The sequence below is a fragment of the Rhinolophus sinicus genome, linkage group LG01 (assembly GCF_036562045.2).
Source record: "Rhinolophus sinicus isolate RSC01 linkage group LG01, ASM3656204v1, whole genome shotgun sequence".
NCBI classification, from domain to species: Eukaryota; Metazoa; Chordata; class Mammalia; order Chiroptera; family Rhinolophidae; genus Rhinolophus; species Rhinolophus sinicus.
The window spans coordinates 22,976,303-22,999,806 of record NC_133751.1 but is presented as its reverse complement, the minus strand read 5'-3'; the positions used below and the strand labels follow the sequence as shown (position 1 = coordinate 22,999,806).

Below are 23,504 nucleotides of genomic sequence, written 5' to 3'. Positions count from 1 at the left end.
AGCATTATTTTCTTTGGACCATTGTGCACATTAATATAGACATCAATAAACATGTGACTTTTCATGCCTCTGATATTCCTTGTGAGAATTACCATTTCAGTGATGCAGGCAGCTGGAGTTATTGGTGGCTTCCTTTCAACCCCACACTCTAAATGTTGTCTATCTCAAATGCCATATTCTTAGTCTTTCTCTATTGAGATACTTATAGTAGCATCTATATTCTAACAAAACCATAATTGATAGAGTAGTCTAGAAGGAAGTCTCAGAAAGAAGAACATTTTAGGATGTGCTGGAATTAGACCAAATGACCTGGTTAGATTTAGAGATAATAATGGCCATCACTTCTCAGCCTTTTGGCTAAGATCAAGTGTAAAGATAGCAACGGACTCATTGCCAATGTAAAATGGGACCTGTTAATGCTTGAAATGTAGTAGCAAAACAGTTGTTAAATTTAACACCTGTAATAGTTCCTATTAAGGAGAATTTTGAGAGACCAAATAGATGTAATAAAACACTATGGTGAAACTGATGAGTTCAACCACTGACTGCACTTGGAAATTTACTGAAAGAAAAATTACACTCACAGCTTTGGTTTTTAAGCTCAAATCACAATCAGTAAAGCAGATGTTCTCTAAACCTTTCTAAAAGAGGTTTCCTATCTCTTACATCTCTGTCTGAAAAAAGAACCATAAGTTGATTTTGCAAATTGTGGAATTACAGTGAAACGTGAAGTTACAGTCCTGCCAGACTTCTTAGTTGAAAGGTGAAGCTTGGATTAACTTTCATATGTATGTGATATTCTCACTATTGGATTAGAAACATTTGTACGGATTTTGAACACCCTAAAGTCCTAAATCCTACTAATCCTCCCCTAGCAGAAGCAATAGCAACCAGCCTCAGCAGTAGGTGCATTTAAGGAAAATGAGATGCCAATTTCCCCCGGTATTGTAAAGAAAGAAAGCCAAAGGCCTAGGGAAATAGTAATACTGGATCTAATTTAATGTTGTAACTCACCCTCATACTGTGTACTTCAGCAAAATCCAGAGGATATTCTCTATGCCAAGACACTGAGAAATATATTAGTGAGTGGAACCTTAGCATCTTAATAAAAAACACCTACATTGGCAGTCATCTGCTGTCCAAAAATGGCAGTGGAAGATTCTGATATTGACCTACTGATTTCAATAGGGATGATGAGACCCCAAAGTGATGTAGACAAAGCGTTCATTAAATATCAAATACAAGCTTTATGTAGTTAACGAAATGAGCAACAGTGTTGAAACATAATCTCAGAAGTCTCTAGCAGTGAATAAACGATGATGTCTGGAAGACTGAAATGTAGGGCAAGTGGTGAAGTCTGAGTTAATCTGTATTGTTTTGGCTTCTCACCCCATTACCAGAGCTAAGCAACTTCAGAGACTCAGACCTTTTGGATGAAGGAAAGTCAGAGTGCCCTCAGGGGATGCCCATGTAACACTGTTACAAATCAATACTGCGAGTCTGTTTCTTAGCATTCCCAAAGAGAGCCAAGACCTTTGGCTTGGATGACTTTATATGGGGGAAAGGGGAATACCCGCACTTTGGAAAGGGAATACTGGACACTGTTTCTGAAATAATATTAATTCATGGGGACTCCAAAGCAACTGTGGCCATCAAGTAGAGTGGGGGCTTACGATATCAACTATGAAATCATGTTTTAGACAGATTCTATATTAAAATGGGTCTAGTGGGTCTGAAAATCCATGCTGTGTTTATTTTCCCAGTTTCTTTAAATGAATAGTAGAAATAGACATACTTGATAACTGACAGTGTCCTTACATTGGCTTCTTGTTCCATCAATTGAGAGATATTATGGAGGTCAGGACCATGTAGATGCATCTGAAACTGCTCCTCCCTACTGAAATAGTAAAACAAAAGCAATAGCATATCCCAGGGAATCACAAAGATTAATGCCACAGAGACTTGAACAATTCACAGGTTGATGATTTCTGTTATAAGTCTAAAAGTGACAAAGCTTCTCTCCTTGACAAAACACTAGCCAGGCTCCTCTGAGTCCTTTCTCAACTAGGCCTCAAGCTTGTCATATAAAAACTACAGATTCTTAGCACAGATTTCATTCACTCTCTTCTCCCCACATGAGAACACTTAATTCAACACTAATAGTTTCTAACAAAATTAAGCACAAGGTCCCATCCCTATGATGACCTGACCCCCACCCCGCCTTAAAGTGGCTGCTGAGAAAGCTCAAAACTGCCCCCAATATGTACTGTTTGTTCTGGCCAACACCTCACAGACCAGCCCTTGATTATCCTTTCATAGAGAATTTACTAAAAAGGGTTTACAACAGTGAATCCTTCCTCTGTCCCTGTGAGATATATGTGTAGCTCCTGCAACTCAGGAGTGTCATTCTCAAAGCCCTGACTGCCATTCCTTTGGAATGTAACCATTAGGAAGAACAGGGCTTCTGTCTTCCTGTCTGTGGGAGAATAGAATCCTAATTTCCAACTAGCAGACACAGCTGACATAACCATATTTATACAGACCAACCCTTTGTCTTTTTTTACTTTCTACCTCTTGAGCCTTTGCTTGTTCTCTCTCTTATTCCAATTCTCCCTTTAAAACATCTGGTCACCTCTGTACAAATCAAAGTTGAGTTTAGGTCATGCTGGACCCTCTTCCCTACTGCAATAGTATATTACTGATTAAAATCTATCCTTACCACTTTAATGAGTATCTGGCTTTATCCTTTAACTTAAGTGGTAACTCCAATTGCAGTTGCTATTCCAAATATGAACTCTTTAATGGAGCAAATCAACACAGCCTAGGATGCAGCTAGTGATTTGAGCTTTTTTCTTTCTCTACCAGTTAGCAAAGAAAGCAGTAGGCTATCACTGTGTTGCTTCAAGTCTCTGGGAACTCTTCTGCTTCATGCATAATCTAGTGTACAAAGACCTCAACTGTGTCTATATGGCACAGGACATCATATTGTTTCATAACACTGTTTCATCAAGCTTACAGATCTGGTGATTAGAAAATAGCAAATACCATACATGCTATGTATGATATTTGGTCAGTCAGAAGTGGGACAAAGGATACATGGTAAACCTCATGGAAATGTAGGGACTTGCAACTCTGGTCAATTTCTAGGTATTCAGAAGTCAATGGCTCATTGTGGTACTCTCTCCAAAGTTAGAGAAAGTCGCTTTATCCTGCAACCCTCACTAAAAAAGAGACACATCGCTTAGTGACCCACTCACTTCAGGCCATGATGGCAAAATATTCACAATTATTTACCGAGTAAGCTTAAGCCTCAGCCTGCTGGTTTTGATTGGGAACTAAAGACATGAGGCTCTGCAGCAGTTTTAAGGCTACTTTGCAAACTGCTCTGCGCCGAACAGATCCAGCAGTGATGAAAGGGTCTTGGATCTATCTATCTATCTATCTATCTATCTATCTATCTATCTATCTATCTATCTATCTATTGTCTACACTATGTGCAGTCATACTCATATATATTTAAGTGTTATATATGTATGCGTATATGTGTATATATATGAGCATAAATATATATATAAGCATATATACAGAGGGTGTCAAAAATGTATATACATTTTAAGAAAGAGAAAAACTGTATTAAAATTGTAATACTCAATATATACCAATAACAAAAGATGAATACAAGTCATGTTCAACTTCTGCAATTACAAGAGGTGCTCAAAGTGGTTCCACCAGCATGCAGACACTTCTGATTATGGCAAACTACTGCTTGAAAATAGATAACATTTCTTAAAGTGTGTATACATTTTTTGGCACCCCCGGTATATGGTGTATAATGGTATATACACCTTCCCCTGCCCCCGCCACACACACACATACACACAGCTAAGTCAGTATTCCCTTTGTGATTAAATATACTTTAGGACCTGGGATTTTCCTGTGCTATTCTGCTCCTTCTTTTACTCCAGTTGCAGTAACTGTATCTCTTCTTTCTTCCTTTATGTACAACCCGTCTATGTAACCATACTCTAGATTTACCAAAAGAGAACTGGCATCAAGAAATTGTCATTAAAATATTAATAACCACATCTTTACATTTTAGCTTTCATAAAATTTATCATTTTACTTTTTTTGGTTGTGGTTCAATTTGAAAATTTCCTATTTTTTTTGCAGAGTTCTAACTGAATTATCATTTTTCCTTACATAAACTATAATTCCTGCATCCTTCCTAGGTTTGAAAAAAGAAAGATACTTATAACCTGAGTGTTTATTGGTCTGACAAGTTCACTGAGGAGAATCCCCTTTAAGAGCTCTGGGAGCTGTAATCCTCAGAGATTCCTGAAGGAAGAAAGCAGAGAGGAGTCTGGGTAGCATTGAAGTCTCTGCAGGAAATCAGGCCAATCTCAGGGGAAGCCCTGGAGTGCAAATTTCTTCAACACCACTGAATGTGATATGATTTCACAAAATGTACTGAATACTTAGTGTGTTCAAAGCATGATAGAAGCAACATGCCTGTAATACAGTTTCCAACCCTCTTGGACTGTTGGTAAAAATTGACATTCACATAAATAAGCTCTAATAAAAGGCAGAATAAAGAGAGATCTTGAATAGGGTGCTGGGGTAGGAAGACAAGGAGAATCGATTCTAACTGACCGACATGAAGGAAGTCTCTCTCTTTTTTATAAATTAAAGTTTATTGGGGTAAAATTAATAGTAAAGTCACATAGGTTTCTAGTGTACAATTCTGTAGTACATCATCTATATATCACATTGTGTGTTCACCACCCAGAGTCAGTTCTCTTTCCATCACTATATATTTGATTCCTTTTACCCTCATCTATCACTCCTCTTCCCCCTTCCCCTCTGATAACCACTAAACTATTGTCTGTGTCTATGAGTTTTTGTTCTTCATGTGTTTGTCTTGTTCATTTGTTGTTTTCAGTTTTATATACCACATATCAGTGAAATCATATGGTTGTTGACTTTTTCCACTTAGCATTAATAATCTCAAGATCCATCCATGTTGTCGCAAATGGCACTATTTCATCTGTTCTTATAGCAGAATAGTATTCCATTGTGTATATATATCACATCTTCTTTATCCAAGAAGATGTGGTTGTTTTCCATGTCTTGGCCACTGTAAATAAAGGTGCAAAGAACATCGGAGCACATATATTTTTACGGATAAATGTTTTCAGATTTTTTGGGTAGATACCCAGGAGAGGGATTGCTGGGTCATATGGTAATTCTATCCTTAATGTTTTGAGGAACCTCCACACTGCCTTCCATAGCGGCTGCACCAGCCTGCATTCCCACCAACAGTGTATGAGGGGTCCTTTTTCTCCACAGCCTCACCAACACTTGATACTATTTGTCTTGTTGATGATAGCCATTCTGACTGGGGTGAGGTGATATCTCATTGTGGTTTTGATTTGCATTTCTCTGATGATTCGTGATAGTGAGCATTTTTTCATATGTCTATTAGCCATTTGTATGTCCTCTTTGGAGAAATGTCTATTCAGGTCCTCTGCCCATTTTTCAATGGGGTTGTTTGTTTTTTTGTTGTTGAGTTTCATGAGTTCCTTGTATATTTTGGACATTAGCCCCTTATCAGAGGCACGGTTTGCAAAAATCTTCTCCCATTCAGTTGGTTGCCTCTTTATTTTGTTGATGGTTTCTTTTGCTGGGCAGAAGCTTTTTAGTTTGATATAGTCCCATTCATTTATTTTAGCTTTTACTTCCCTTGCATTTGAAGTCAAATTCATAAAGTCCTCTTTGAACCCAAGGCCCATAAGTTTAGTACGTATATTTTCTTCTATGCAATTTATTGTTTCAGGTTTATTGTTTAGGTCTTTCATCCATTTTGAGTTAATTTTGGTACACTGTGACAAATAGAAGTCTAGTTTCATTCTTTTGCACATGGCTTTCCAGTTCTCCTAGCACCATTTATTGAGAGTTTGTTTTTTCTCCATTGTATGTTTTTGGCTTCTTTGTTGAAAATTATCTGTCCATATTTATGTGGGTTTATTTCTGGGTTCTCAATTCTATTCCATTTGTCTGTGTCTGTTTTTCTTCCAATACCATACTGTTTTGATTATTGTAGCCCTGTAGTACAAGCCAAAGTCAGGGAGTGTGATACCTCCAGCATTGTTTTTCTTAGGATTGCTTTGGCTATTAGGGGTCTTTGGTGGTTCCAAACAAATCTGATAATTTTTTGTTCTATTTCTTTAAAATATGCCATTGGGATTTTGATGGGGATTGCATTAAATCTGTATATTGCTTTGGGTACTATGGCCATTTTAACTATGTTGGTTCTTCCAATCCATGAACACGGAATGTCTGTCCATTTCTTTGTGTCTTCTCCAATTTCTTTTAAAAATGTCTTATAGTTTTCAGTGTATAGGTTTTCTGCATCCTTGGTTAAGTTTATTCGTAGGTATTTTATTCCTTTTGTTGCAATTGCCAAAGGAATTTTTTTTTATTTTATTTTTTTCCTGAGATTGCATTGTTAGTATATAGGAATGCAATAGACTTTTGCATGCTGATGTTGTAGCCAGAAACTTTACTGTATTAATTTATTGTTTCTAATAGCTTTTTCATGGAGTCTTTAGGTTTTTCTAGATATAGCATCATATCATCTGCACAAAGTGACAATTTAACTTCTTCATTCCCAATATGGATGCCTTTTATTTCTTTCTCCTGCCTGATTGCTCTGGCTAGGACTTCTACACTATGTTGATGATAGGGAATAGCCCTGTTATGTTCCTGAATGTAGAGCAAAGGGCTTCAGTTTTTCACCATTAATTATGAGATTAGCTGAGGGCTTGTCATATATGGCCTTTATTATGTTAAGGTATTTTCTTTCTATACCTATTTTATTAAGTGTTTTAAGCATAAATGGATGTTCTATCTTGTCAAACGCTTTTTCTGCATCTATTGATATAAACATATGATTTTTGTCCTTTATTTTTGTTTATGTGGTATGTCACATTGATGGATTTGTGTATGTTGAACCATCCTTGTTCCCCTGGGATGAACTCCACTTAGTCGTGATGTATAATCTTTTTTATGCATTGTTGCATTCGATTCGCTAGAATTTTGTTTAAGGTTTTTGCATCTGTATTCATCAGAGATATTTGTCTGTAATTTTCTTTTTTGTGTGTGTTATCCTTACCAGGTTTTGATATCAGGGTAATGTTGACTTCATAAAATGAGTTAGGGAATAATTGTCTCTTCTTCAATTTTTTGGAAGAGTTTGAATAGCACAGGTATTAGATCCTTTTTAAATGTTTGGTAGAATTCACTACTGAAGCCATCTGGTCCCGGGCTTTTGTTTTTGGGAAGGTTTCAGGTGACTGATTCAATTTCCTTACTGTTGATCAGTCTACTGAGATTTTCCAATTCTTTGTGATTCAACCTAGGAAGATTATATGTTCCTAAGAACTTGTCCATGTCTTCTAGGTTATTGAATTTGGTGGCATATAGTCCTCATGAAGGAACTCTCTGAGGGGTGCTCTATTTGATATCAATCTGATAGAGCTGAAAAATTATGAGTGTTTAAAAATTTTAGATGTAGTGAGAAAGGTGTGACTATTTAATCAAATGTCTGAAGAAAAGGAATATAAAGGTGTTTATGAAAACCATTTTATCTGGAAGATAACTAACTCTGGGGCTATATGGCTGAAATTATACTGGGAAGCTCTGTTGAAGGCTGCATTTTGAGGACTTGTTTTCAGAACATAGGTGCCCTATTCTTTCTTTATACGAATATTAACAAGCAGCTTAATATGTTCTAATTAGCCAACAGTAAAATAAATGAGGTGTATATGATATATATGCATCATGGAATATAATGATCAAATAAATTACTTAAAACGTTTTTTTTTTTAAAAAAAAGCATCGTGGGCACTGTGAAACAATGAGTGAGCTAAATTGACAATAATCTATAATTTTCTAATTCATGTATTGAAAGATCCAATTATTATTCTGTATTATTTAGTCCAATGTCTCAGCCTAATGTTACCCAAAATTAATAATGTTATGATGTGGACATATATTAAGGAGTTGTTATTAGATTTTTCTTAAGTTAAGAAGTTAGTTACAGTCAAAATAAGTGATAAAAGACATCATGTAATCAACTACAGATACAGTGATGATAGATACATAGATCATAAGATGTTAAGAGCTCATAATATATACATTCACTTATGTATAACGCACTGTCTTTATTTATATGGAGCATATATCTTATTTATGTCCATATCTAATCCATGTCTAAATCTGTATTCATATCCATATCCATGTCGATATTTGTCTCTATAAAATTTTTAGGTATTTTCCCACAAATTTTACCTGGAGATGATTTTCAATATTTATTTTTTTAAGTATAGCCAAGATTCAGTTGGCAGTATTTTTCATATGATTATATCTGACTGTAAAATCACAAAAATCCATTGATGATGTTGACAGTTTTATGGACACATATATAAATACAACAATATTTATTGTTTTTAATCTTTGCCAGATACAGTATCTTCCATCTGTGTACCCATTCAATTCTTATTAAAACATGTAAGTAGTAATATAGTCTCAGATTTTCAGTTGAGTATATTGATGTAGGAGAGGTTAAGAGACCTGTTCCTGTCCACCCAGGCAATAAGTGTTGGATGTGGGACTCAAGCCCAGGCCTGACTTTGGAGCCAGGCATAACTCCTAAGCAGCCAATATGTTGTCCCCAAGTGGCCATTATTATGAAAGGCTCATTGTAGGGAAAGGGTGACTGTGGATACAGTGGAGAAGGATCCCTCAGTATTCAGAGAACTTTCATTCGTGTGAGACTGAGCAGAAACCTAACTCTGAGGTCCCTGCCCAAGGGTCTACTGGAATGGTGTTTCCCCTGGTCAGCTTCATTTCCCTGCCCATTCATGCTACACCTAGGTAGACATTCAAGTAACAAGCAAATAACATTACTTACTGGTGCCCAACAGCTATCCCAAAAGGACGTGAGGAGTTAGACTTACAAAAAGCACACACCTTCAGGATATGACTGCCATAACTGTCACCAGAGGAGTAGAACTCATGCATGTGAGAGTGAAATGCAAACGCTTAGTCCACCTGCCAAGCTTTGAGAAACCAGCTATATGTTCCATGTCTACACTGTGGACACACCTCCCCCCCACACACAGACAGCTCTATACACTGACTGACCATGCCTCAACATGGAGGATGTCCCCTAGCTACTCCTCTGTGTGATTACAGAAGGCTGGGGAGACACCTACCCCAGTGACCCATCTTCGGTTCTCTTTATTTCTGCTGAGTGTTAAATCATGTTTCCCCATCGTTCTGCTGGGTGTGATTTTTTACAAGCACTCCAACCAATTAACAATGTGACTTTGAAGGAATCACATAAATATCAGGCCTGCTGGTTTTAAATGTTTACATAGAAAGGTGATATTCAGGTCATACCATTTATTTACTTAGTTTTAACATAAATTTTAAATAAACAGCATTTCTGCAATGTATGATATAAAGTAGGTGTCAACATTTTTCCCATAAGTAAGTTATGCTAATGGAGTTGGCCCTCTGGCTTTAAATCAAAGTTAAGTGCAGAAAATACAAGATCCTCTTTCAAAACATAAATCACTAGACTCAAGTATTTTATCCTCAAAGAAGGAGACTGTTTAGTTTCAGATAAATATTTTTAAATGATAGAGAATGGTACTATATTATACAAATTAAAGACAGAAATTCAGTTATGAAAATAGTAAATTGTAATACGTACAAGAAAATAATAAGTATGATATGTTTAAGGCAATTTTAGAATTCCACATGTTTTTAGAGTATACTAGAAAGTGTAATACATAAAACAAAGACTAGGAAGTCATCAATGTGCCAAAATATTGCCCGGTGTCCCTGTAGTCCGAACTGAGTAACCAGGGTTTTACAGTTTCCTTGACTCTGTTCCCTTTAGTAAAGTATGATGAATTAGAGCAGTAGCTTAATGGACATAGCTTATCAGATAAGCTTATTCTCTATATACTGACTCTATACCTGAAAGCAATTTTTGATGTAAATTTGAAATATTAAATGATATAGAGGGGAAATTCTGATTCACTCTGGAATTTATATCCCTCGATGTAGAGGCAAAATTGTGTCTTGTATCTTAATCCATCATACAAGTATCTATCACCTCAGGAAAAAACAATGATTAAAGTTCTAATGATTCAAAATTGAGAAACAGTGTCTATGCCACTGACTGTACCCAAATTAGAGTTTTGAATATGAAGTGTGGTTATTTGGCAATTTGGAAATTTAAATGATCATTGGGCTTCAAACTGTTCATACTTTGCAGAACAATGTATTTTTGAGAAGACCATGGAAGCAAAAAGAAATAAGCAGGGTGAGAAAAATCAATGGCGAATGCAGAAAAAGGAGAAGAAAAGATAATAAAAGTAATATTTAAAAAAATAGTCTCAAATCTAGGGCTTCAAACTGTCCCAATGCAACCAAGGAAAACCTTACAATCTGGTGTAAGGGTGGAAAACACATTTCACAAGTGTATATAATCCCAAACTTGGGATAAGTCTGAGTGTTTGCTATGTCTTAGCAAGCTCATATGCAACCTCACAGATCTTTCAGGATAATGCTGAGCAATCCATCAGTGTTGGCACTGTAGTTCCCTATATTTGATATTCTTATTCTAGGAAATAATTCTGTATCACAGACTAGTTGACAGTTTATTCCATCCAATAACTTTCATTTATCTTCATCATGGAATTATTAAAACTTTGAATTATCATCCTTTATCTCAAGCTCAAATTGATTGGTTAAGCACAAAATAGGACCAGATGGCTTTAAATTCAATCAAAAAGTTGTAAAGGTTTTTTTTGTTTGTTTGTTTGTTTTTTCCCTCTGGGGCTGAGGACAGGGAAGAAGGATTGGAAAAACTTCAGCTACTTCATCAATGGGTGGTAGACTTTATAGAGGTTTAGAAAAGATGCCGTATTATATGGTAACCTGATGTATGTAGCACATAAATTGTTTTTTTTTCTTTAAAAAATACATAGTGAGGACTTTAAGGTAAATCTACATTTTTCTTCCATAGGAGAGCATGAAAGAAAACAACAGATCAATAATCACAAAGATAAATTATTTTTGCTAAGGACTGAGTCACAGGAAACCCATGAACTATAAATTATGTGCACTACTGGATCAAAGCAACCGAAACCTGCAGAACTGCACAAAAACTATGATGTTAGGGCAGTTTGATAGGCAAGAAAGGACAGTGGAGGGCCCTGAAGGAGGTAGATCCTACAAAAAGATAATGAATATTTACCCCAAGAATAAAAGAGCCTCACCATGATCAAAGACTCCCAAGGCAGGAAACATAAGAAGGCTGGATTACTGAAAGAAGTAGCTAAGCAAACTCAGAAATCACCCAGGCAGGCCCAGAGGTAACTGAGCTCTGAAAGAACTTCTAAAGTGGAGGATAAGACTGGAAAGTATGGCTGTATCCTCTGCTAGCAACAGCCAGTGATGGACCAGGGGATTCAGGAGGGCTGGAATTAAAAAGTGAGAATTTATAAAAATACAGATATATAAACATATATAGGTGTGTGTGTGTGTATATATATGTATATATATATATAAAATTTGATATATAAATTATATATATAAAATTTTATGTATATAAATTATATATATATATATAATTTTATATATATATAAATTATATATATACATATATGTGTGTGTATATATATATATATATATATATATATATATATATATAAATTATAGCAATAAGAGTCTTTGAGCACAAAAATTGAAAGAAAAATAGTCTTCACCCTACTTCTCTTCCCCAGGACATTCTTAAAATAGTTTGTCCAAGAAAAGCCATCTCATTCAATTAGAAATAATACAATAGCTATATATATAAAACATTAATGCAAGGTACTATGTACTCTAAGAAGAATAGTAAGTCTCCAACGCATGAAAAAAGCAAACTAGAAAAAGTTGCTACGAAGTAGATAAAATACAAAGAGTGCCAAAAAAAAATGTATACACATTTTAAGAAAAGGAAACACTACTGCAATTGTAATACTCAATGTTTACCGATAACAAAAGATGAATACAAGTCATGTTTGATTTCTGCAATTACAAGAGCTGCTCAAAGTGGTTACTATCAGCATCCAGACATTTCTGATTACGGCAAACAACTGCTTGAGCAACGTTGATACAAGTAGCCACTTGTATGCATTTTTTTGGCACCCCCAGTATATTACACAATATTGTAAAATAAATTTTTAAAATAACATAGGAAGAAACATCACAAAGCAGAAATACACAAATTCAAGGAAGATATAGGTAGATATTTGGAGGTGATCGCTAGTCAAAAAGGATCAGAGACTAAAAACTGGTACTGGTAGAAAACAAATTCATAAATAAATGAGAAATTAAAATGAACTCAAGGTATTATATATGATAGAAATGAGAAAAACAAACAAAAGGAAAGAAAAATGTGAAGAAAGATTAAAAAGTACTAGAGAGAAAATGACACCGTTTTAGAAAACATTCAAAGATGACTATGTAGGTGTTATATAAATCAAAACAATGAACCAAAATTAATATTTAAAATATAATTCAACAATAACTTCTAAAAATAAAGCTTGGAGCTTTATTCCTGTGAAATTGACCCAAATACAACAAAATATGTGCTAATGAAATTACTAAAACTGATTAAATCACTAATAAGAAAATGAAAATAAGACATGTATTGCACTTATTCAGAGCTACATTAAATGACAGAAGAGTGTAAACAACAAAAAATCAAAAAAATAAAACAAGGAGAGAGATAATAAGCCAAGTGTTTTAATAATCAGGGTGCTTGTCCTTGTTTTATCTTTTTTTTCCCCCTGCAGCAATTTGCTGCAGAGAAGGTTAGAGAAGATAATGTATGGTTTCATTTCTAAGTAGTGAGCCTCACTCCAAAAGAACCATAGGTCTTTGAGTGCTAGCCATGGTCACCTGGGGGACAACCCAGCCAGGCAGCTGCCGGGTCACCTCAGCAGCTCACCTGTCTCCTGGAAATCATGCATGTCCTGTTTCCTTGCCTTTTTACCAATGACCTTTTTCCAAATATTTCAGTAAGAAATCATTTTCATGTCAGAATACAAGATTACTGAATAGAATTCTGTAAGCACAGTGCTGCTCAACCCTACATTTCATGGAGCTTCTACTTTAAAACGCTTCATGCTGGCAGCATCCATGCCCTGAAACTCAGAGGAAGGCTATTATTTTTCTCAGCCAGCATTTTTTGTCTTTTCATATTTAAAATCAAAACTACTTGTCTACTTCCTCCATATTCATTCTACTATACATCTGAATTAAGAAATAGTTAAAATAGACATATAAAAAGATTTTAATATCAGCAAGGAAATTTAAAGAGCAAAACTTCCCAGATAGTAGAAAAAAATTTTAAATAATAAAACAGATCATTCTTTTTTCCCCCCGATTAAACTTTTAAGTATTCAGAGTCAATTAAATTCTCTACTTACCAAATTTGTTACAGTTTTCAGTAGTGTGTTCATGCAGATTAGTCTCCATGGCTCCTCAATATTGTCCGGGAGAGGTGTGTGAACATAGTACGCCCCGAGGACGCCCACCAGCAGAAGCAAAATAATCTTTTTTCCCATGACGTTTCCTTTCTGCCCTTTCTAGTTGGGCAGCACAGCAATATGCTTTGGAATAATAGTCAGACTGAAATTTCATACCCAGTTTTTCAGCCTATAATAAACTGTTATCTAACTTCCTGAGTACAAATTTCACTGCTCAGTGTGTTATCTTTTCATTGGCTGCTCATAAATAGACAGGAAGAAAAAAAAAGCACAACAACAAAAAAAAAACCTATGCAACAAACGGCACTTACTGTCTGCAAGTTTTGTCATGTTCACATTCTTACTATGTTGCTAGGAAGTCAGTAAACAAACATTTATTGAATAATTACTAGGTACAGAATACTTTTAAAAACAGGGCATAGAAAAATACAAGAAACACCCCAGTTTATGTTTCAAATAATGAATCTCAGAGAGAAGGAAAAGTATTTTTAAAGCTAAGAGCTTTTACAAATAGGGTGAATGTGCTCACTTGAATTTCATATTATGATTATATTTTGTCGTGCTACAACTATCAATGAATAATACTGATTATGTTCAAATTAAACAACAATCATGGAGCTAGCTAACAGTTTTTGAGCACTTACTCTGTACCCCACACAATGTACTAAAACAATTAAATCTTAGTTAATCCTCAATGGGGTTATTGTGGTATGAGGGAGAAATAAAGTGAGACTGAGGAAAGTTTGGAGAGTTGCACAAGCGCATTCAGTAGTATGGAGCAAAGCCAGTGCAGTCCTCCATGAGTGCTTATTAAAACTCCATTTGTCTCAGTTCTTTAATTAGTCTCAAATTGAAATTAAAAAGATTAAGTAATTTTTCCAGATCATACAAAACTAAGTATCAGTGTCAGAGACACTGTTCACTGAATATCCATGTGCCCATATAATTTTCAGATCCCTTCGCTTGCAGTTAAGTGAGGTTTCGGGATTCGTGCTGGCCAAAGGGATCTGGTAGAAATCAATGTGTGTCACTTCCAGACAAGAGTAGTTAAAATCCACAAGACCTGGAAACGATCTTTTGAAATGGTGGCATCACAAAATATAGATAGTTTGGATTAAGTGACCCAAGACTTCAGTTGCTCAAACTCCATAAGAATGTTCTTGAGGAGCAAGAAAATATTATGCCAAGTTTAAAGTATTGTCTGACTTAATCCTCATATCACTTTAACTATATCACTCAGTCCTCATATCAACAGTGAAATGTATGAACTAATATTATGAGAGGCTATATTTCTTTCCCAAGGTCACATCATTACATATTTCCAAAGTTATCATTAAGTCCTGAGTCCTCTGGCTCTGAGGTCTTTCTTCTTAATACTCTGCAAATTAATGAGAAGTGGAAATCCAGAGGAGCTAGTAATTTCCATGTAGTGTTACTGTTTAATTTTGTTTGAACAACTGCTAGAAATTTCAGGACTTTCCTCTCTCTTCACTTACCTATATCTGTCTTTTCTCTGTAACTCTGCAATTGGCAGGTACTGACATCAGCTTTTTTCCATACTCAGTTTCATCTGGGAGACAGATTTATTTGGGGCATAATAAATCATTCAGGACAGCTGAGAGAATTTTGGTATATGGGCATCTGACCTAAAGTGTTACTAACACTGCAATTACTTGACAAAACATCAAGATTGTCTACTGTCCATCTTGACAGAAGGTCATATCTAAAAAGAGTTCAAATAAAACGAAATGAAATCAAAATATTAATGAGAATTAACAAATGATGTGAATTGATTTTTTAGTTGTAGATAGCCTTCTGTGATAATTTTATATTTCTACACTTTACATAGAAATCCTAGGAAGAACATGCTTGGTCTCCCAGACAATCACTGATTCTTAGACTTGCCCATGATCTGCTTTCTTTTCCCTTTCTGCATAAACAAGTTACATTCTCTCATAAGTCAACACTCCCCCTTGAGGTGGGAGGAAGAGCTAAAGGAATTCCTATAGATGGTTTTGAAATATTTTGTGAAGCACGATAAATATAAGAACTGAATAATGTGCAAATTGTAAAGGTGTGTGGCAAAGGTTACAATGAGCCACATGCTTGGGAAAGGGTGATGCTTGGTAAGTTACAGAAAGCAACATTTTCCAGCTAAAATTATTTTAAAATGAAGAGCACTGAAGGATATCTAGTGAATCCTTTTTTTTTTCTATTTAAGGAAAATTTATCTGTTTAAGATACAACTACTTATTCTTTCATACATCATGTTCCATCTCAGTTAATATACAACTGTGGCTGGTTGTATTTTACTCTATTTGTTATTGGTTAATGGCACTAATCTCTCTCTCTCTCTCTCTCTCTCTCTCTCTTTCTGTGTGCGTGTTTATTGTCAAGACGTTGGATGACTATCTTCTTCTACATTGACAAGGGGATTCTTGCATGGAATGAGGGGTAGTGCAAAATGAAAACTTTCAATTTATAGCATTACTTGCTAAATACTGTATTTCACATCAACTGTCCTAACACTGATACTCTGAAAAAAAAATATGATTTTAATAAACTTCCTCAGTCAGATTCTTATTGAACATAACTGAAGATTTTTTCTGGACCAACAAACAATGAAACTTGTTTTAACCAACAGTGTACAGACCTATAGACTTCTTTGTCCTACCCTTTGAGCGATAGTCAGTGATTCATTAATCATTAACTACCATAACCTCCATGAACCATTCTTCCTTTCCTTTCTGGCACTTAAAAATTATGACTTTGACATTTCCTCCCTCAGAAAAGTATCCAGTGCAATTCTCTTCTATTTATGTGTATTGTTCCTTAGCAATAAACTTATTTAAAAAATTTTTTTTTAAATGTATTTGTGTTCATTTGGGAAGAATAGTGGACAGAATTTAAATGACTATTTGAGACCCAAACTGAAGGGAATTAATGTTTGACGAATGCTTATCAGTGTGCCCAATTCTGTGCTGTGAGCTTTACAATTTCCTTATTCAGTTTTTACAACTACTCTGAGTTGTATATTATTTTACCAATTCATGCCAATGAGGAAACTGAGATCAGGGAGGATTAAGGATTTTGCCGATAGTCACATAGTAAGTGAGAGATTTGTTAAATAGCCATAATGATTCCTAGTTCTTGAGTCTCCTATTACTAAGAACAAAGGTCTAAAATTAGATATGTGTGACTACAAAATTTTTGCCCTTTCTTTTCCTTCAGTGGTTTCCTACTCTCCTCCAGCCTCAATGGAGTCAAGTGATATAAGACTCCATTAGTAGTGATGATTCACAGTGGGGGTTATGTTTAACTACAAAGTTCAAGTATCCCTTGAACAAAGCATCAAACCTTTAGGATAAAGGCCATGTGTGTTTGGGGTGGGGGCAGAAGGTCATGCAGATTTAAAAAAACGAAATCTCTGAAATGATTCTGACATGGCCCTTAGTGCTAAGAATCACTACTTTATATTGTCCTACCTCTATAGAAACACTCTTACTTAAACAGTCCTAACTTTGATAAAGCAGAAATAAGATTGTGAAGTCCTTGTTCCAATTGATGAAGGTGAAAATCTAGATAAGTGATTGGGAAACAAAGTTGTGTAAACATATCAGTCAAATATTTAAAACTCAGAACATGTTATTCCTGAAAGAGAAATTTTAAAAGTCTTCCTTAAACTTGTCAAAGTAGTTTGGATACCAAGAAAATAGAAGTCCTCAAGCTAGGGCGATCTCGTTTCCTAATCACCTAAAGTACCTTGACTAAGACAAGAGGAGTGGACTAAGTAACTAACTCATGAACTACTGACTTATAATGTGCTGTTTCAAGTCTGAAATTGATCAGGCAAACTGGTACTTTGTCCTGAAACTTCGAGTTGCTTCGGTCTCTGGTCTCCTCATAGTCTCTCAAATCAGTAGGACCACTAGCAACCGCCTGGGTTTCCCTCTTTACACCAAAGCCAAGTAGCTCTCTCAAGGGAGTCAGCTGGGACAAGTATAGTGCTCACCCTCTTTGTTTATTGTCCCTCAGGGATCACTCACTGTCCACTTCCTGGTCTCTAGTTTCTGTTGAGTGAAGTTTTATTTTATTTTTTTAAATAATTGTTTCTGGCACTTGTGTAAATCCAGTCCCTCTACTGTCATCACAAGAATCTATGAAACTTATTTTATAGCCAACAATATGGCCGACATTGGACAATTACCTACATATAATTGAATGGAATGTGTATCCTGGGGTGGTCCACTGGAGTCTTTCCTAAATGTCAATTAGGTCCAAGTAGTAGATTGTTTTCAAGTCTTCTGTGCCATTCCTTAGGTTTTGTTTAATTGTTCAATTAAGTACTTAGAAAAGAGTGTTGAAATTTCCACCTATAATTTTGAATTTGTCTATTGCAATATTTAGTTTTTATTGGCTTTGCTTCCTCTATTTAGAAGCTCTGCTAAGTAAAGAAATAATTGTGATTATTGTGTACTCTTAAGAAATGAACTCTTTTATCATTACAAAATGTCTGTTTTATAGCTCTGATAATTTTTCTTAATGTGATAGTCAATCTAGTTCTCTTTTATTGTTTCATTAGTGTTACCACCCTTGTACAGCCATCTGTGTCTTTACGTTTAAAATATTTTTTCTTGCAAATAGTCTAAAATTGTGTCTTGTTTCTCATTTTAAATGTAATTTAATATTATCTGCTTAATTAATTAATTAATTAATTAATTTTTATATTAGTTTCGGGTGTACAAAATACACAATGATTAAACCCCTAACAAAGTTATAACCCCCACCACCACCACCACAGTATACTACACTCTGCCATTGAATATAACTGTTACAATACCATTAACTATGAGGTCTGATAATTAAGTTTGCAAACTTGCAACAATGTCCCTAACCTTTTTTGATATCAGAGGGATGATTCATTATGAATTTGTATCAACTGGACAGTTAACCAAGTTTACTATTTGGAAGTGCTGAAAAAGCTGCGTGAAAAAGTTAGATCAAAAACCTGAACTTTTCACCAACAGTTCATGGCCCTTGCATCACATCATTGCACCAGCTCACACGGCACTGTCTGTGAGGGAGTTTTCAGTTAGTAAACAAATAACTGTATTGGAACACCCACCCTACTCACATATATGTATATATATAAATACACGTACATATACCATGTTCCCCGAAAATAAGACCTAGCTGAACAATCAGCTCTAAAGCATCTTTCAGAGCAAAAATTAATATAAGACCAGGTCTTATTTTACTATAAGACTGGGTCTTATGCAATATAATATAATATAAGATCGGGTCTTACATTAATTTTTGCTCCAAAAGACACATTAGAGCTGATTGTCTGGCAAGGTCTTATTATTGGGGAAACAGGGTAATATCTATACAGAAGGTGCCAAAACAATGTATATGCATTTTAAGAAAGGAAAAAACTATTAAAATTGTAATACTCAATATATACCGGTAACAAAAGATTAATACAGTCATGTTTGACTTCTGCAATTACACGAGGTGCTCAGAGTGGTTACCATGAGCATAATTTTAATATTGTTTTTTTCCTTTCTTAAAATGTGTATATATATTTTTGCCCCATACATACACATATATACATATATGTATATATGTGTATATACAAATATATATATAGGTATATATATATATTTGACATTCAATCTTATTCTACTTGAGCTTGAGGTGTACAGTGCAGTGTTCAGGCATCTACACAGTCTACGAAGTGATCTCCCTGATAAGTCCAGTACCCATCTGGCACCCCACATAATCTTTACAACATTATTGATTATCTGCCCATACTGTATTTGACCTCCCTGTGAATATTTTGTGACTACCAATTAGTACTTTCTAATTCCCTCACCTTCTCCCCCATCCTCCAACCACCCTTCCCATCTAGCAACCGTCAGTTTTTCCTCTGTATTTCTGAGTCTATTTCTGTTTTGTTTACTCATTTATTCTGATCTTTAGATTCCACATATAAGTGAGATCACATGGTATTTTTCTTTCTCAGTCTGACTTATTTCAGTTAGCATAATATTCTCTAGGTCCATCCATATTTTTGGAAATGGTAAGATTTCATTCTTTTTATAGCAGAGTAAATACTCCATTGTGTAAATGTACCACAATTTCTTTATCCAATCATCTATTGATGGGCATTTCTGTTGATTCCATATGTAGGCTATTGTGAATAGCACTGCAATAAACATAGGGGTGCATATATTTTTTCAAATTAGTGTTTTGGATTTTTTCTGATTAATACCCAGAAGTGGAATTGTTAGGTCATAAGGTAGTTCTATTAATTTTTTGAAGAACCTCTGTACTGTTTTCTATAGTGGCTGCACTAATTTGCAATCCCACCAACAGTGCACGAAGTTTCTCTTTTATCCACTTCTTCACCAACACTTATTTGTTCATTTATTGATGATAGCCTTTCTGACAGAAGTAAAGTGATATCTCATTGTGGTTTTTATTTTCATTTCTCTAATAATTAATGATGCTGAACATTTTTTTCTTATGTCTATTGGCGATCTCTATGTCTTCTTTGGAGAAATGTCTCTTCAGGTTCTTTGACCATTTTTTAATTGGTTGTTTGTTTTTCTGGTGTTGAGTTGTATGAGTTTTTTATAGATTTCGGATATTAACCCCTTATCAGATGTATTATTGCCAAATACCTTCTCCCATTCAGTAGGATGTCTTTGTGTTTTGTTGATGGTTTCCTTTGCTGTGAAAAGACTTTTTAGTTTGATGTAGTCCCACATGTTTATTTTTTCTTTTGCTGTCCTTGCCTGAAGGTATATACCAGTAAAAATATTGTCAAGGGCAATGTCTGTGAGTTTACTTCCTATATTTTCTTCTAGGAGTTTTATGGTTTTGGGTTTTACATTTAAGCCTTTAATCCATTTTGAGTTTATTCTTGTATATGGCATAAGAAGGTGGTACAGTTTCATTTTTTTTGCATATATCTGTCCAGTTTTCCCAGAACAATTTATTAAATAGACTGTATTTACCCCAATGTAAATTCTTTCTTCCTTTTTCATAGGTGAAATGATCATATAGGCATGGATTTATTTGGGGGCTCTCTATTTTATTCCATTGATCTATGTGTCTATTTTTATGTCAATGTTTTTTTATTACTATAGCCATATAGTATCATTTGATGCCGGGGAGCATGATGTCTCCCACTTTGTTCTTATTTCTCAGGAATGCTGTGGCTATTTAGGGTATTTTATGGTTCCATTTAATTTTTAGAATTATTTGTTCTAGTTCTGTGAAAAATGTTACTGGTGTTTTGATAGGGGTTGCACTGAATCTTTATATTGCCTTAGGCAGTATGGAGATTTTAACTATATTAATTCTTCCTATCCATGAGTATGGTATATGTTTCCATTTATTTGTATCTTCTTTAATTTCTCTCTTCAGTGTCTTATAATTTTCTGAGCACAGATCTTTTACTTTGGTTAAATTTATTCCTAAGGTTTTTATTTTTTATTTTTTTATGCAATTGTAAATGGGATTGTTTTCTTAATTTATCTTTCTCATAGTTCATTATTAGGGTATAATTATGCTATGGATTTCTAAATATTAATTTTGTATCCTGCTAATTTACTAAGTTCATTTTTCAGTTCTAATAGATTTTAGGTGGAATCTTTAGGGTTCTCTATATATAGTATCATGACATCTGCAAATAATGACAATTTTACTTCCTTTTTTGCAATTTGGATGCCTTTTATTTCTTTTTCTTTTCTGATTGTTGTGATCAGAACTTCCAGTACTATGTTGAATAAAAGTGATGAAAGTGGGCATCCTTGTCGTGTTCCTGATCTTAAGGAAAATGCGTTTAGCTTTTCCCCATTGATGTTAACTGTGGGTTTATCATATATGGCTTTTATTTTGTTGAGGTATGTTCCCTCTATTCCCACTTTGCTGAGAGGTTTTATCATAAATGGATACTGGGTTTGTCAAATGCTTTTTCTGCATCTATTGATATGACCATATGATTTTTATTTTTCATTTTGTTTATATAGTGTATCATGCTAATTGATTTGTGGATATTGAACCAATCTTGCATACTAAGAATAAATCCCACTTTATCATGGTGTATGATCTTTTTAATGTATTGCTGAATTCTGTTTGCTAATATTTTGTTGAGGATTTTTGCATCTATATTCATTAGAAATATCAGCCTATAGTTTTCTTTTTTGTAACGGTTTTCTCTGGTTTTGAAATCAGGGTAATGGTGGCCTCATAGAATGAGCTTGTGAGCCTTCCATCCTCCTGGATTTTTTGGAATAGTTTCAGGAGAATAAGTGCTCATTCTTTTTGCATATTTGGTAAAATTTACCTGGGAAGCCATCAGGTCCAGGACGTCTGTTTTTGGGGAGTTTGTGGATTATTGATTCAATTTTGTTGTCAGAAATTGGTTTGTTCAGATTTCTGCTTCTTCTTGATTCAGCCTTGAAAGATTGTATGCTTCTAGGAATTTATCCATTTCTTCCAGATTGTCCAATTTGTTGGCATATAGTTGCTCATAGTATTTTCTTAAATTTTTTTTGTATTTCTGTGATGTCTGTGGTCACTTCTCTTTCATTTCTGATTTTATTTATTTGGGTCATCTCTTTTTTTTTTTCTTAATGAGTCTGGTTAATGGTTTATCAATTTTATCATTTTTTTAATTTTTTTTTTAATTGGGAAACAGTGTGTTTTTCGAGGATGTCAAGTCGTTTTTTCAGTCTAGTTGTGGGGGGCGCAGCTCACTGGCCCATGCGGGACTTGAATTAGCGACCTTGGTGTTATGAGCACTCTGCTCTAACCATTTAGCAAACCAGCCACCCACTGGCGGCTCAGCTCCAAGCTCAAGCCATTGCTTCTCACTGGACCATGTGGGTATCAAACTGATGACCTTGGTGGTATGAGCACCACACTCTAACCACTGAGCCAACTGGTAGCACACCTGTGGCTCAGCTCCAAGCTCAAGCTGTTTTTTTCAATCTAGTTGTGGAGGATGTAGTTCACTGACCCATCTGGGAATCCAACTGGCAACCCTGTTGTTAAGAGCTTGTGCTCTAACCAACTGAGCCATCCAGACATTCCTGTTTATATTTTTAAAAAACCTGCTCTTGGTTTCATCAATCTTTTTTGTATATGCACACACACACACACACACACATGCACATATATATGGTGTCAAAAATATATCCACATTTTAAGAAAGGAAAAAACTGTATTAAAATTATGCTGATGGTAACACTTTGAGCACCTCATGTAATTTCAGGTCACACATGACTTCTGTAATAATCAATATATATAGAGAGTTATCAAAATAGAGAGAGTATTACAATTTTAATACAGTTTTCACTCTGATCTTTATTATTTCCTTCCTTATATTCAATTTGGGTTTTGTTTGCTGTTCTTTTTCTATTTCCCTTAGGTGTAAAGAAGGACTGGTGAGTTGAGATTTTTCTTGTTTCTTACGTAGGTCGGCATTGCTCTGAATTTCCTGCTTAAGACTGCTTTCTCTGTGTCCCATAGATTTTGGGCATTGTGTTTTCATTTTCATTTGTCTCAAAGTATCTCTTGATTTCTTTCTTGATCTCATTGGTGACCTATTCATTATTTAGTAGGTTATTTAGTCTCCATGTGTTTTTGTGTTTCTCACTTGTTGTTGTTTTTATGTGTGTGTGTGCGTGTGTGTTTTGTAATTGATTACTTAGTTTCATACCACCGTGGTCAGAGAAGACTCTTTTATGATTTCAATCTTCTTAAATTTATTGACACTTGTTTTACAGTCTAACACATAGTTCTACCTTGGAAAATATTCCATGTACACTTGAAAATAACTTACGTTCTGTTGCTTTGAGGTGAAATGCTTTAAAATAT

At 34.9% G+C, this 23,504-nt stretch overlaps 1 protein-coding gene across 2 annotated transcripts in view; it reads right to left on the bottom strand.

Annotated features, from left to right (window-relative positions):
- Positions 1–13,829, bottom strand: part of LOC109447551 (arylacetamide deacetylase) — a 29,532-nt gene extending 15,703 nt beyond the window's left edge. Inside the window, exons 1-2 of one of the 2 annotated variants that reach the window (XM_019732037.2) lie at positions 13,554–13,756; positions 1,796–1,897 (exon numbers count right to left, since the gene is read on the bottom strand). Coding sequence is in view for 1 of the 2 variants with exons in the window: in XM_019732036.2 (XP_019587595.2) it covers positions 13,554–13,691 (138 nt within the window). In the remaining variant the exon portion in view is untranslated. Of the gene's footprint in view, positions 1–1,795; positions 1,898–13,553 lie in introns of both variants that reach the window. The other variant, XM_019732036.2, reaches the window with a different exon arrangement.
- Positions 13,830–23,504: the final 9,675 nt, after the last annotated feature.